This window comes from Oryctolagus cuniculus, chromosome 19 (assembly GCF_051225735.1).
Source record: "Oryctolagus cuniculus isolate XC-2025 breed Fujian yellow rabbit chromosome 19, ASM5122573v1, whole genome shotgun sequence".
Classification (NCBI taxonomy): Eukaryota; Metazoa; Chordata; class Mammalia; order Lagomorpha; family Leporidae; genus Oryctolagus; species Oryctolagus cuniculus.
Genome location: NC_142885.1, coordinates 6,370,772 through 6,382,375, shown reverse-complemented (window position 1 = coordinate 6,382,375; position 11,604 = coordinate 6,370,772). Strand labels below are relative to the sequence as shown.

General features: G+C 62.1%; 1 protein-coding gene across 1 annotated transcript in view; it reads left to right on the top strand.

Moving 5' to 3' along the window:
• Nucleotides 1-434: 434 nt before the first annotated feature.
• TNRC18 (trinucleotide repeat containing 18) overlaps nt 435-11,604 on the top strand; it is an 82,627-nt gene continuing 71,457 nt past the window's right edge. The window contains exons 1-2 of the mRNA XM_070064332.2: nt 435-803; nt 2,511-2,905. Coding sequence (XP_069920433.2) covers nt 2,719-2,905 — 187 coding nt within the window. The 5' untranslated portion in view covers nt 435-803; nt 2,511-2,718. The remainder of the gene's footprint in view (nt 804-2,510; nt 2,906-11,604) is intronic.

The following is an 11,604-nucleotide window of genomic DNA, read 5'->3' as shown; positions in this document are numbered from 1 at the left end:
AACCATCTTCCTCTATTTTGATCACTCAGCCCAGACGCGGGGGGAGGGCGAGGAAAAGGGAGGAGGAGGAGGAGGAGGAGGAGGAAGGGGGGGGATCGGAGCTGGGGGAGGGGGAGGGCTGCCTAGAAACGGCTCGGAAAAATTCTCACCACCAGTTTTGATCATTCAGCCCCGCCGAGGGGAGCCTGGAAACTGCTGGAGCCCCGAGGTCCGTAATTGGTTTTATAGGAATGGCTGAGGGCCAAGGTGTTTACATGCGCGTGATGGGCGTCGCGCGCGGCCAATGCGCAGCGGCCGGGGGCGGGCCCGGGGGGGGTGGGCGCCCGGGAACAATGCGTGTTTCTTCGGCTGCGAGTGCGCCCCTCCCCCAACTCCCTCCCTCCCCCCCCCCCCCGCTGAATTTTTTTTTTTTTTTTTTTTTAGATCCAGCGAGAGGAACTTGAAAGGGGGGTTGTGTAATGTACCTTTTCCAATCCCGGGCTGTATATGGAGATTTGGGATTCTTTAAACCGGCGCTACCTGGATTTTATTAAAAAGCGGGGAGCCCGGCGGGAGGAAAGCTGGCTTTTCCGGGGGCTGCGGGAGCCGGGCCGCGGGAGGGCGGAGGAGTTGGCGCGCCGAGCGCTCGGCCCGGGGAGCGGTTTTCTACCAAAAAAAGGAAAGGCGGGCAAAAAGTGTGAGGCGGCCGCGGGCGTTGGAGGGGAGCGGCGGCCGCGGGATGGCGGGCAGCACGGGCGCCTAGCCGCGCCGGGAGCCGGAGTCGCTGTCGCCGGAGCCCGGAGCCGGGAGCCCCGCCGCGCCAGGTACGCCGCGCGCCACGGGCTCCAAACTTCTCCAGCCGCCCCCACCCCCACCCGCCCCTCGGGGTTCGCGCAGCCGGGGGTCCCCGAGGACCGCGCTGGGGGGGTGGGGGTGGGGGTGGCCGCGGCCGGCGGGGAGGGGGCGCCCTGGGGGGGCGGGGCGGGCCCTGCGCCCCGGGCGCCCACCCGCGCCCCCGGCCGAGGGGCGTCGGTTCCCCCTCTCGCTTCCCTGCAGGCGGCGCGGGAGCCGCGGACGCCGAGACGTTTTCGATTATAGGCTGTTTTTAATTAAAAGCCGGAATTCAGCCATTTTAGCTGCGTTTAAGAAGGGGGAGAAAAGTAAGGAGCAGGCAGCGGAGCCCGCAGCTGGCCGGGCCGGCTCTCCCTCGCCCGTGCGCGCCGGGGGCTCTCGCCGCGGCTTCCCCGACGCGGGGCGCCCGGGCACGCTCCGGGGCGCCGGCTTTTAACAGCGAGCTGCCCAAAGACCATTGGAAAAAAAAAAAAATCTCGGGAAGCTCTCGCCTGCTCGAGACTTGTCTCCTCGGATGTGGCGATCTTAGATTTTTTCCAAAGTAAACGCGGATCTGGTAACCGGAGCCTGAAGGCAGAGCGCGCGCGCGCGAGGGCGGGAGGAGGGGGTGTCTGCAGCCCGAGCCCAGGTGAACAGGCCCCCTTCGCGGACGCGGGGAGAGCGGGCCCGCGGCTCGGGGGGCTGCGCGCCGCGCGCGCGGGGGGCTTCGGCCGGGCCGGCGGCGCGCGGAGCTGCCGGGGCCTCCCGGAGTCGGGTGTCGGAGCCGCTGCGGGCGCGCAGGAAGGGTGGGCTCCAGACCCCCTCCCCCTCCTGCCCCCACGGGGGTCGGCCGCCGACAAGTCTTTAAAACAAACATCTTTAAACTGGGACTACAGGCGGATTTGCGCAGCGTTGGGGGAGGCGCCCCTGGGGCGGCCCGCGCCGACCCGAAGGTTTTTTTTTTTTTTTTTTTTTGCTTTGTAGGTTTTTTGGGGTGGAGGTGGTGGTGGTGAGGCAGAAACCTGGGGTAGGAGCGAGACCCCCCCCCCCGCACCTGGCCACGTCCTCGTGCTGCGGGAGCCCCAGGGCCAGAGTGTTGGAAACTGAAACCAAAGCGCTCTTCCCAGCCCCTGGGAGAGAGTGCCACGTCTCGGGGCCTGGGGCTCGGACGCTGGGCGGCCGGGGGACTGCGGGAGGGCGCGCAGGTCTAAAAAAAAAAAGAAAGTCAAAAAACCAGGAAACCCTTTTTGGCACCCTCCTCCCATCCCCGGATTTAAAAACAAAAAACCAAAAAAAAAAAAAAAACCAAAAAAACAAAACAAAACAAACGGTAAAATACTCCTTTGGCGGCTCGGGAGAGACCAGGCTCCGGACTGGGAGGCCAGGGCCCAGGGAGGTTAAATATTAAACTTTGCGGATCAGATAGCGGCGTGGGGTCCAGGGAGACCCGAGGGCGGGGACGGGTTCACGCAGCCTGGGCCGCCCGGGAACCGGACGCGCTGGCGAGGTGCGCGGTGCCCCGGGCCGGGCGCGGCTGCGGAGCCTGCCCCGGCCGAGCAGCGCAGAGCCGGCCGCCGCGCCCCAGCTCGGCATTCCCTGGACCCGAAAGGCGAGGCGACTTTCTGAAACTTGTTGATTTTTATTTTTTTCCTTTTTCTCTTTTCGGTGTCTTCCGCGGCTCCTCTCCTCTCCCTACCAAGACCCTGCGTGCGCCGCCTCGCGCTACTCCGCCTGGCCGCCCGGACGGTCCCCGCCGCCGGCCGCGGGCCCCGCTGGCCGCCGCCATGCACGCCGCGGAGCCCTCGCCGCCCCGGGACCTTGGGACTACGTCGAGGCCGGACTTTTAGGTCCCGCTGAGCGAGGCCCGCGGGGCCGGGTGGGGGGCTGGCCGCGGCACCCGCGCGGAGGATGGATGGCCGAGACTTCGGGCCCCCGCGGTCCGTGCACGGCCCCCCGCCGCCGCTGCTGTCCGGCCTGGCCATGGATAGCCACCGCGTGGGCGCCGCCACCGCCGGACGCCTGCCAGCCTCGGGCTTGCCGGGCCCGCTGCCGCCCGGGAAGTACATGGCCGGCCTCAACCTTCATCCGCACCCGGGTAAGTGCTCCCGTGCCGGTGCCCGGGACCCCGGGGAGGGAGGCCCTCGGCGGCACGGGCAGCCTCGGCTCCAGGGACCGGGGCCTCAGCCCCTCCGGCGCCGGCGGAGAGGGTCTCCCGATTCGGCTTTGCTTTCCCCGGCCGGGCCCAACCGTACCGAGGCGCGAGCGTCTGCCGGTCTCGGAGCCACCAGGGGCGACTCCAGCCCTCCACAGCCCCCTACCCGGCGCCTGAGCGTGAATTTGGGGAGGGGGGCACCTGGGCTGTAGTTTTCAAAATCCGAGCGAAGGAAAGACCAAGTCCCAGGGAGACCGCCGCCCCCTGAGCTCCGACCTTCTTGGCAAACGCCCGTGCGCCTCGGGGTCTGCTCCTGGCCCCGCCGCTCGGCGTCCAGCCGGGCTCCGAGCGCCCGGTGTCTCCAGTCCTGGGCCCTTGCCTCTGGCGGGCGGGCAGCGGGCTTCGGGAGCGTCCTCTTCCCCCGGGAGCCCGCACTCCTGTAGGTGGCCAGCGTCCCCGACCCGCGTCCCCTGGTTCTCTGGCGCCGAGGGCGGCGCAGCGGGGAGCGGGCGACCGAAGGGAAGCCCTGGGTCTGCCTTGGAACCGCGCGGGAGGAGGTGGCCGGGAATGGTCTGCGCCATTCCCCAAGAGGGGCTGCCCGGCCACGATGGGGACAGCACCCGGGAGGGCGAGCGCCGCGGAGGGAGAAGCAGGCTCGGCCGGCCGTGGTGGCTGAAGCCGGGGACGCTGGGGCCTTGGTCGGCGGCCGCCCCGGGACTCCTCCCTCGGCGTCTGCCTGGCTGCCCACGCTTTGGCTTTCATATATTAAAAAAAAAAGTCGTCTTCTCCAAACTGTAGTTTAGGACTATGTGGTCTCCCGGCGTGCCCCTTGTCCTGGGGGTCTTCCAGGAGAAACCCCCGACCTTCCCCTTGCGCCGCGCCCGGCGCGCTCGCCCGCTGGGCGGCTTCTCTCTGATTTCTCCCCGGGAACTTTTTAGGAACCCAGTCCCGGGGGCTCAGCGGGACAAAGGGCCTTTGTGCGGCGCCGGGCGGGGGAGGGGCGCACGGGGCCCGCGGGGGGTGGTGGCGGAGATTCCCGTTGGAACGGGCCAGGTGGGCCAGGGGGTTCGAATGTGCCTTTTGGGAGCTGGGGGTCGTGTAGGGCCGGGGTCTTCTCCCGAGTGGTGCCCTGGGGCCGACGGAGGGGCGCTGGAGCCCCCTCAAGGACTTGGGAGAGGCCCACGGGCACAGATGCCGTCTGGGCCTCCCCTGTTGCGCTCCCGGCCAGGCTACTGTGGCTGTGCGTCTGCGTGTGGTCGCTTATGCGCGCGTGTGCGTTTTGAGCTCTGCGGGTCACTTGGTCGGCCCGCGCGGTAGTGCCGTGGCTCAGGGGTCTTGGGGTCCCCCTCCCCAGCGGCAGGCTGTGCGTTCTCTTGCATTCTGCGGGGCTGGAAGGGGGCTCCCCTGCGCTGCTCACGGGGTGGCCCCAGGGCCGGGTGCTGCGGGGAGGGTGTCCTGATGCCGCCCAGTGGGAACAGCTGCTGCTCAGGCCGCACCTTCACCTCGGGGCGGAATGACCAGCCTAGGACTCCTTCCAGCAGGAGGTGGCCCTGGAGTGAGCCTCCTCTCCCTGCCTCCTGCGCCCGGAGCTGCCTGGCTTCTGGGTGCCCGGCGGCTGAGGGCGTGGAGGAAATGGCGGGAAGGCACCGCCGCTCTCTGGGCCTCGTGAGGGCCAGTGCTGCCCCCTCGCTGTCCCCACCCCCGCTTCCAGTGGCCTCCAGGAGACCTCGGACCCCAGGCCGACGCCCAGAGCCTAGCCCCGGCTAATCCCATTAGCCAGGAGGTGGGGGAGCCGCCGCGTTCGGTCTTTGGGGCGGTGCCCAGCGCTCCCCAGCTTGCTGTGTGGGGTGCAGGGCCAGCGTTTGGCTTCCAGCTCCGCACCCTGTCTCTCTTGGCTGTCAGCTCCCTGGGTTGTGCCAGTCTTATCAGCTCCATCTTGATTTGTTTATTTTTGGGCTGGGAAGCCGAGCGCCTGTGTGGTTGTGCCCCGGTCACACCGGGAGGGAGCGAGAGCTGGTCCCCTGCGGAGCCCCTTCCCGAGGGGGAGGATCTGGGGGTGGCTCTGGGGCACCGGCCGCCTCGGGCATGGTGCCCCGCGCTTGGGCCCCTTTCTCTGCGTTGAGGGGAGACTGCCTTTTACCTTTCCTGTAACCTTGAGGACAGGTAGCACAGCCCGAGCCGTGGCTACTGGAAGGGACAAGGGAGTGAGGAGCGCCTGGTGGGCCCGGCTCCCAGCTGAGGGCTTGGCGGGCCTGGACTGAGTCCCTCATGCAGTTAAAGAGCGATTAGCACAGTTTGGTATCTGGGTATTGATTCTCCCTGCCCCCACAGCCGGGGTTGAGTGGGGGGGGGCGGGCCCCCGGGATCAGCAAGGGGAGGCCCTGCGCTTTGGCCTGGCCGTGGACAATAGGGGGCCTGGGCCTTCTGCAGGGTCCATCAGACGGTCACGTCGCCCAGTCTCTGGAATCCGGCCGGTCGGCCGACTGGGATTGACTTAGCAGGAGCAATCAAGACTAGCCGGCCCCGCTGATGGGATCCCGGAGATAAGGGGCAGCCTGAGGAAGGTTCTGGAATCTGCAGGGGCCTCTCGGGCCTCCTGGCTCTCTGTGCAGCCTGGCTCTGCAGCTTCCCACCTCTGGCGCCTTCTCCTTTCCTCACTCGTTCATTTGTTCAGCAAATAATTTCCAAGCGCTCCCTGCGCCTGCCAGCCGCGGCGCACCCAGCAGCGAGTCCCTGGCCTCCTCCTCCAGCAGACACACAGGCAGCCGAGGAGAAAATGAAACGCCCGGGTCTGGTCTGGTCTGGTCTGGCCGAGCGGCGAGGGCGCTGTCACCACGGCCGTGCTGCCTGTGCTGCGGGGGCCAGGACGCCGGCAATGCCCCGGGGCAGGTGCATCCCCGCCGGTCCCCCAAGGCCAGATGTGAGACTGTGGGAACGGTCACGGGGAGTCGGCGGGGGGTGTGACCGCTCCCAGCGAGGGACGTTTTGCAGAACTGGTCTGGACTTCCAAAAAAAAAAAAAAAAAATGACCGTGGCACGCAAGACAAAGAAAGGCCAAGAGCGGTGGTTGATTACAAGGCCACGCAGGGCTCCTGGTTGGATCGGGGATGGGGCAGAACCGGCGCGAGGAGCAGCGGTCGGGGCAGTGTGGACTGGAGATCAGCCGAGGGGGTCACAGATCAATATGACGTTTCACCGAATGGACGCCTGGGCCGTTATGTAAGGGAGCGTCCTCATTCTGAGGATGTGTGAATACGGAAGCACGTTGGGGGCGAGGGACGCCGTGTGGCCAGGGCGGCTCGCTCTCGGGAATGGCCCCGGGGAGAGTGGGAGGGTGACTTCAAAGACCGGGGTCGCCAGTGGTCATAAGGACAGTTGGTCATGCCCCTTCGAACTTTCTCTGAAGTCAGAATTATTTCAAGTAAGCATTTAAAAAAATTCAGCTGGGTTCCTGGCCGGAGCCCGGGAGGGCTAGAAGCAAGGTGACCAGTGTGCTCCGGGAGGCCTGTGGAGAGGGAGGTGGCCGTGACCCGGCGGGCAAGGGGCCGGGAGCCCCTTGGTGGGGAGGAACAGACTTGGGGAAGGGGCGGGGATTAGGCGTTTGCATTGGGGCTGGCTTGGGGCAGCTATGGCTCCTGGCCTGACCCAGTCCCACCCAGTCTTAAATCCGGACTCCAGCGCCATCATGCAGGTGTGCTGGCCCACCTCTCCACCCTCCCCCCCCTTTTTTTTTCTTTAAGAGTGATTGATTTGAAAGAGTGGCAGAGAGATCTTCCGCCCACAGGTTCACTCCCCAGATGGTCACGACAGCCTGAGCCGAGCAGGCCAAAGCCCGTGGCAGGGGCCCAGGGACTTGGACCTTTGTCTGCTGCTTGCTCCTAGCCGGGAGCTGGCCTGGAAGCGGGGCTCCTGGGACTTGATCGGCCGCTCCGATCTGGGGTGCTGGTGTTGGCACACTGCAGCTTAATCGCCACACCACAAGGCCTGCCTGCCAGCCCAACTTTTTTTTCTTTTTCCTTACTATTTATTTTACTTATTTAAAAGGCATAGTTGAGGCGGGTGGTGTGGGTGGGAAGAGAGAGAGAAAAATCGCCCGTCCACTGGTTCACTTTCCAAGTGGCCACAATGGCCAGGGCTGCACCAGGCCAAAGCTGGAAGCCAGGAGCTTCTTCCAGGTCTCCCACGCAGGTGCAGGGGCCCAAGCACCTGGGCCATCTTCCACTGCTTCCCCAGGCCATTAGCAGGGAGCCGGATTGGAAGTGGAGCAGCCGGGACTTGAACCGGTGCAGGACCTGAACAGTCAGCGTTGCAGACTGTGGCTGAACCCCTTGTGCTACAACGCCGGCCACCCAGCTGGAGCTGCTCTCAGAACGGGTTGGGGCCTCCCCAGGGCCTGCGGGGAGCCCTGGCCAGTGGTCATGCAGGACCAGGGTCCTTACCCACGCTTGCTGGAGAGAGGCTGGCCCAGGGGCTCAGGTGCACGTCTTCCTCCCTAAGCCTTGATTTTTCTCACCTGCAGAGTGGGTCGGCTGATGGCCCTGGATTCACTCGGAGGCCTGGCTGAGCAGGGGGCCTAGCTCGGCGGTGGTGCCCTGCTGTGCCAACAGTGAGTGTCGGCTGGGGACGCCCAGGGCCCTTGTGCCAGTCCCGGCTTCTCCCGGAGCCTCTGCATCGGTTACTAAGTCCTCGGGCTGGGCCAGAGCCGTCCCAGGCGTCCAGCCTGAACTCAGCACTGCCTCCTCTCTCTCTCTCTCTTTTTTTTTCCCCATGCAGCTGAGGGCAAAATGCGTCAGTCTTGAATTCATTGAAGTTTTTTTTTTTTTTTTTTTTTTTTTTGACAGGCAGAGTGGACAGTGAGAGAGAGAGACAGAGAGAAAGGTCTTCCTTTGCTGTTGGTTCACCCTCCAATGGCCGCCGCGGCCGGCACGCTGCAGCCGGCGCACCGCGCTGATCCGAAGGCAGGAGCCAGGTGCTTCTCCTGGTCTCCCATGGGGTGCAGGGCCCAAGCACTTGGGCCATCCTCCACTGCACTCCCTGGCCTCAGCAGAGAGCTGGCCTGGAAGAGAGGCAACCAGGACAGAATCTGGCACCCCGACCGGGACTAGAACCCAGTGTGCCGGCGCTGCAAGGCGGAGGATGAGCCTAGTGAGCCGCGGCGCCGGCCCTCATTGAAATTTTACAAAATGAACGTGGCCCTGTCACAACCAGGACAGCTCCGGATGGGGGGGCAGCATTTCCCGCCAGCTGGGGGCTCCCTCCAGTTACTGCACACCCCCTCCCCTGCAGTGTCATCTGGGTTTGCCTGTGTCCCGAGTGGATGGGGTTATACAACTTGTCTTCTATTCCCGGCTGTTGTGGCGAGCTCCATCCATACCTTGTGCGTAGCCGTCATCTGCGGTTTTTCACTGCTGCGTAGTATTCCAGCGTGTGATTGTTGTATGACTTAGCGGTTTGTGCTGGTCATTCAGACCGCTTCAAGTGTTTGCCAGGGACAGTGTGCACACGTATGCGTTTCTTTCTTTTTTTTTTTTTTTAATATTTATTTATTTATATGAAAGAGTTACAAAAAGAGAGGAGAGAGAGAGAGAGAGAGAGAGAGAGAGGAAGAGAGAGAGAGGGAGGTCTTCCATCCGATGGTTCACTCTCCAGTTGGTCGCAACGGCTGGAGCTGGGCCGATTTGAAGCCAGGAGCCAGGAGCTTCCTCCGGGTCTCCCACGCGGGTGCAGGGGCCCAAGGACTTGGGCCATCTTCTACTGCTTTCCCAGGCCACAGCAGAGAGCTGGATCAGAAGTGGAGCGGCTGGGTCTCGCACCAGCGCCCGTATGGGATGTTGGCACTGCAGGCCAGGGCATTAATCCTCTGCGCCACAGCGCCGACCCCACACGTATGCGTTTCTTTGGACTGAGCTCCATGAGAGTAGAACTGAAGGAACGAAGTATGCGTAGGTCCAGCGTCAGTGGCTCCAAATTTTCCAGTGCTCGTGCTGTTTTAATACATTCTCGTGGCTCCATATCTTTGCCAATATGTGATGTCAGGGTTTTTAAATGATCCATTCCAGGCCGGCGCCGCGGGTCACTAGGCTAATCCTCCGCCTTGTGGCGCCGGCACACCGGGTTCTAGTCCCGGTCGGGGCGCCGGATTCTGTCCCGCTTGCCCCTCTTCCAGGCCAGCTCTCTGCTGTGGCCCGGGAGTGCAGTGGAGGATGGCCCAGGTGCTTGGGCCCTGCACCCCATGGGAGACCAGGAGAAGCACCTGGCTCCTGGCTTTGGATCGGCGCAGCGCCAGCCATAGCAGCCATTTTGGGGGTGAACCAATGGAAGGAAGACCTTTCTCTCTGTCTCTCTCTAGCTCTGCCTGTCAAAAAAAAAAAAAAAATCATAGATGATCCATTCTGGGGCAGGCACTGTGGTGCAGCAAGTTCAGCCACCGCGCGGGGTGCCTGCACCCCACATCCGAGTGCCTGGTTTGAGTCCCAGCCGTCCCACTTCCAGGCCAGCTTTCTACCAGTGTGCCTGGGAAGCAGCAGATGATGGCTCTAATATTTGGGTTCCTGATACCCGCGGGGGAGACCCTCATTTTCTGGCTCCTGGCTTCAACCTAGCATAGTGCTGGCTGTTAGAGGCATGGGGGCGGGGAGTAAGCCACTAGGTGCAAGATCTTTCTTTCTCGCTCTCTCTCTGTCTCTTTCTCTCTCTGTCTCTCTATTACTCTGCTTTTCAAATAAATAAATCTTAGATTTTTTAATTCATTATAGTAGGTATGTAGTAGTATTTAGTTGTGTGTGAAATTTTTTTTATTTATTTGAAAGGCAGAGGTACAAAGAGAAAGAGGCATAGAGAGAAAGAGGTCTTCCATCTGCTGGTTCACTCCCCAAATGGCCACAATGGCTGGAGCTGATCTTGGAGCCAGGAGCCAGGAGCTTCTTCCAGGTCTCCCACGCAGGTGCAGGGGCCCAAGCACTTGGGTCATCTTCCACTGCTTTCCCAGGCCATTTTGGAGAGCTGGATCAGATGTGGAGCAGCCGGGAATCGAACTGGCGCCTATATGGGATGCTGGCACTGCAGATGGTAGCTTTACCGCTGCGGCACAGCCCCAGGCACCAGCCCCTGTGTGTGAATTTTTGAGCCTTTTCCGTGATTTATTTTTTTAACTTTTTTTTTTTTAAAGTTTAACGTTTCCTTTTTTATTTTATTTTATTTTATTATTTTTTGATAGGCAGAGTGGAGAGTGAGAGAGAGAGACAGAGAGAAAGGTCTTCCTTTTGCCGTTGGTTCACTCTCCAATGGCCACTGCGGCCGGCGCACCGCGCTGATCCGATGGCAGGAGCCAGGAGCCAGGTACTTCTCCTGGTCTCCCATGGGGTGCAGGGCCCAAGCACCTGGGCCATCCTCCACTGCACTCCCTGGCCACAGCAGAGGGCTGGCCTGGAAGAGGGGCAACCGGGACAGAATCCGGGGCCCCGACCGGGACTAGAACCTGGTGTGCCGGCGCTGCTAGGTGGAGGATTAGCCTAGTGAGCCGCGGCGCCGGCCCTATTTTTTTAACTATTAAGGGATATTTTATGCACAGAAAAATGTGCTCATTGGAAGTGTAGTGCTGTGCGTTATGCTTACAATAAATTTTAAAGCAAGAGTAACATTTCAATGTGGGATGGTTACAAGAGTCCTGGCCACCGCTGCCTCTCCCCTTCCTCCTTGCACTTTCCATTCTCTTGGCTTTTTCATCCCTCTTCCTCCCTTCCTTCCTTGTTTCAAGATTTTGTTTGAGAGGTGGAGTTACAGACAGAGAGAGGGAGAGACAGAGAGGTCTTCCATGTGCTGGTTCGCTCCCCAAACGGCCCCAACGGCTGGAGCGGAGCTGAGCTGATCCGAAGCCAGGAGCTTCTTCCAGGTCTCCCACATGGGTGCAGGGGCCCAAGCACTTGGGCCATCTTCCACTGCTTCCCCAGGCCACAGCAGGGAGCTGGATCGGAAGAGGAGCAGCTGGGACTCGAACCTGTGCCTGTATGGGATGCCGGCACTGCAGGCAGAGGCTTAGCCTACTATGCCACGGCGCCAGCCCCTTTCATCTCTATTTCTAGGTAAGAACCTGCTTCTCCCACTGGTGATTCTGAGGCTCTGGTGAATACTAAGGAAAACGAGGACTTGCATGGACTGCCCAAGACTTAATTCTGGGTCTCTTATTTGTTCGTGTGAGTCCTGGGGCAGATTTCTTTACCTCGTACCTTGATTTTCTCATCTGCAAAATGGACAGTAATAGCCTACTTCCTGAGGTCCTGAGGAGATAGATTGAGTAGTTAGTACATTTCAAACTACTTATTTTTTTGACAGACAGAGTGGACAGTGAGAGAGAGACAGAGAGAAAGGTCTTCCTTTGCCGTTGGTTCACCCTCCAATGGCCACTGCGGCCGGCGCACCGCGCTGATCCGATGGCAGGAGCCAGGTGCTTCTCCTGGTCTCCCATGGGGTGCAGGGCCCAAGCACTTGGGCCATCCATCCTCCACTGCACTCCCGGGCCCCAGCAGAGAGCTGGCCTGGGAGAGGGGCAAGTGGGACAGAATCTGGCGCCCCAACCGGGACTAGAACCCGGTGTGCCGGCGCCGCAAGGCGGAGGATTAGCCCATTGAGCCGCAGTGCCGGCC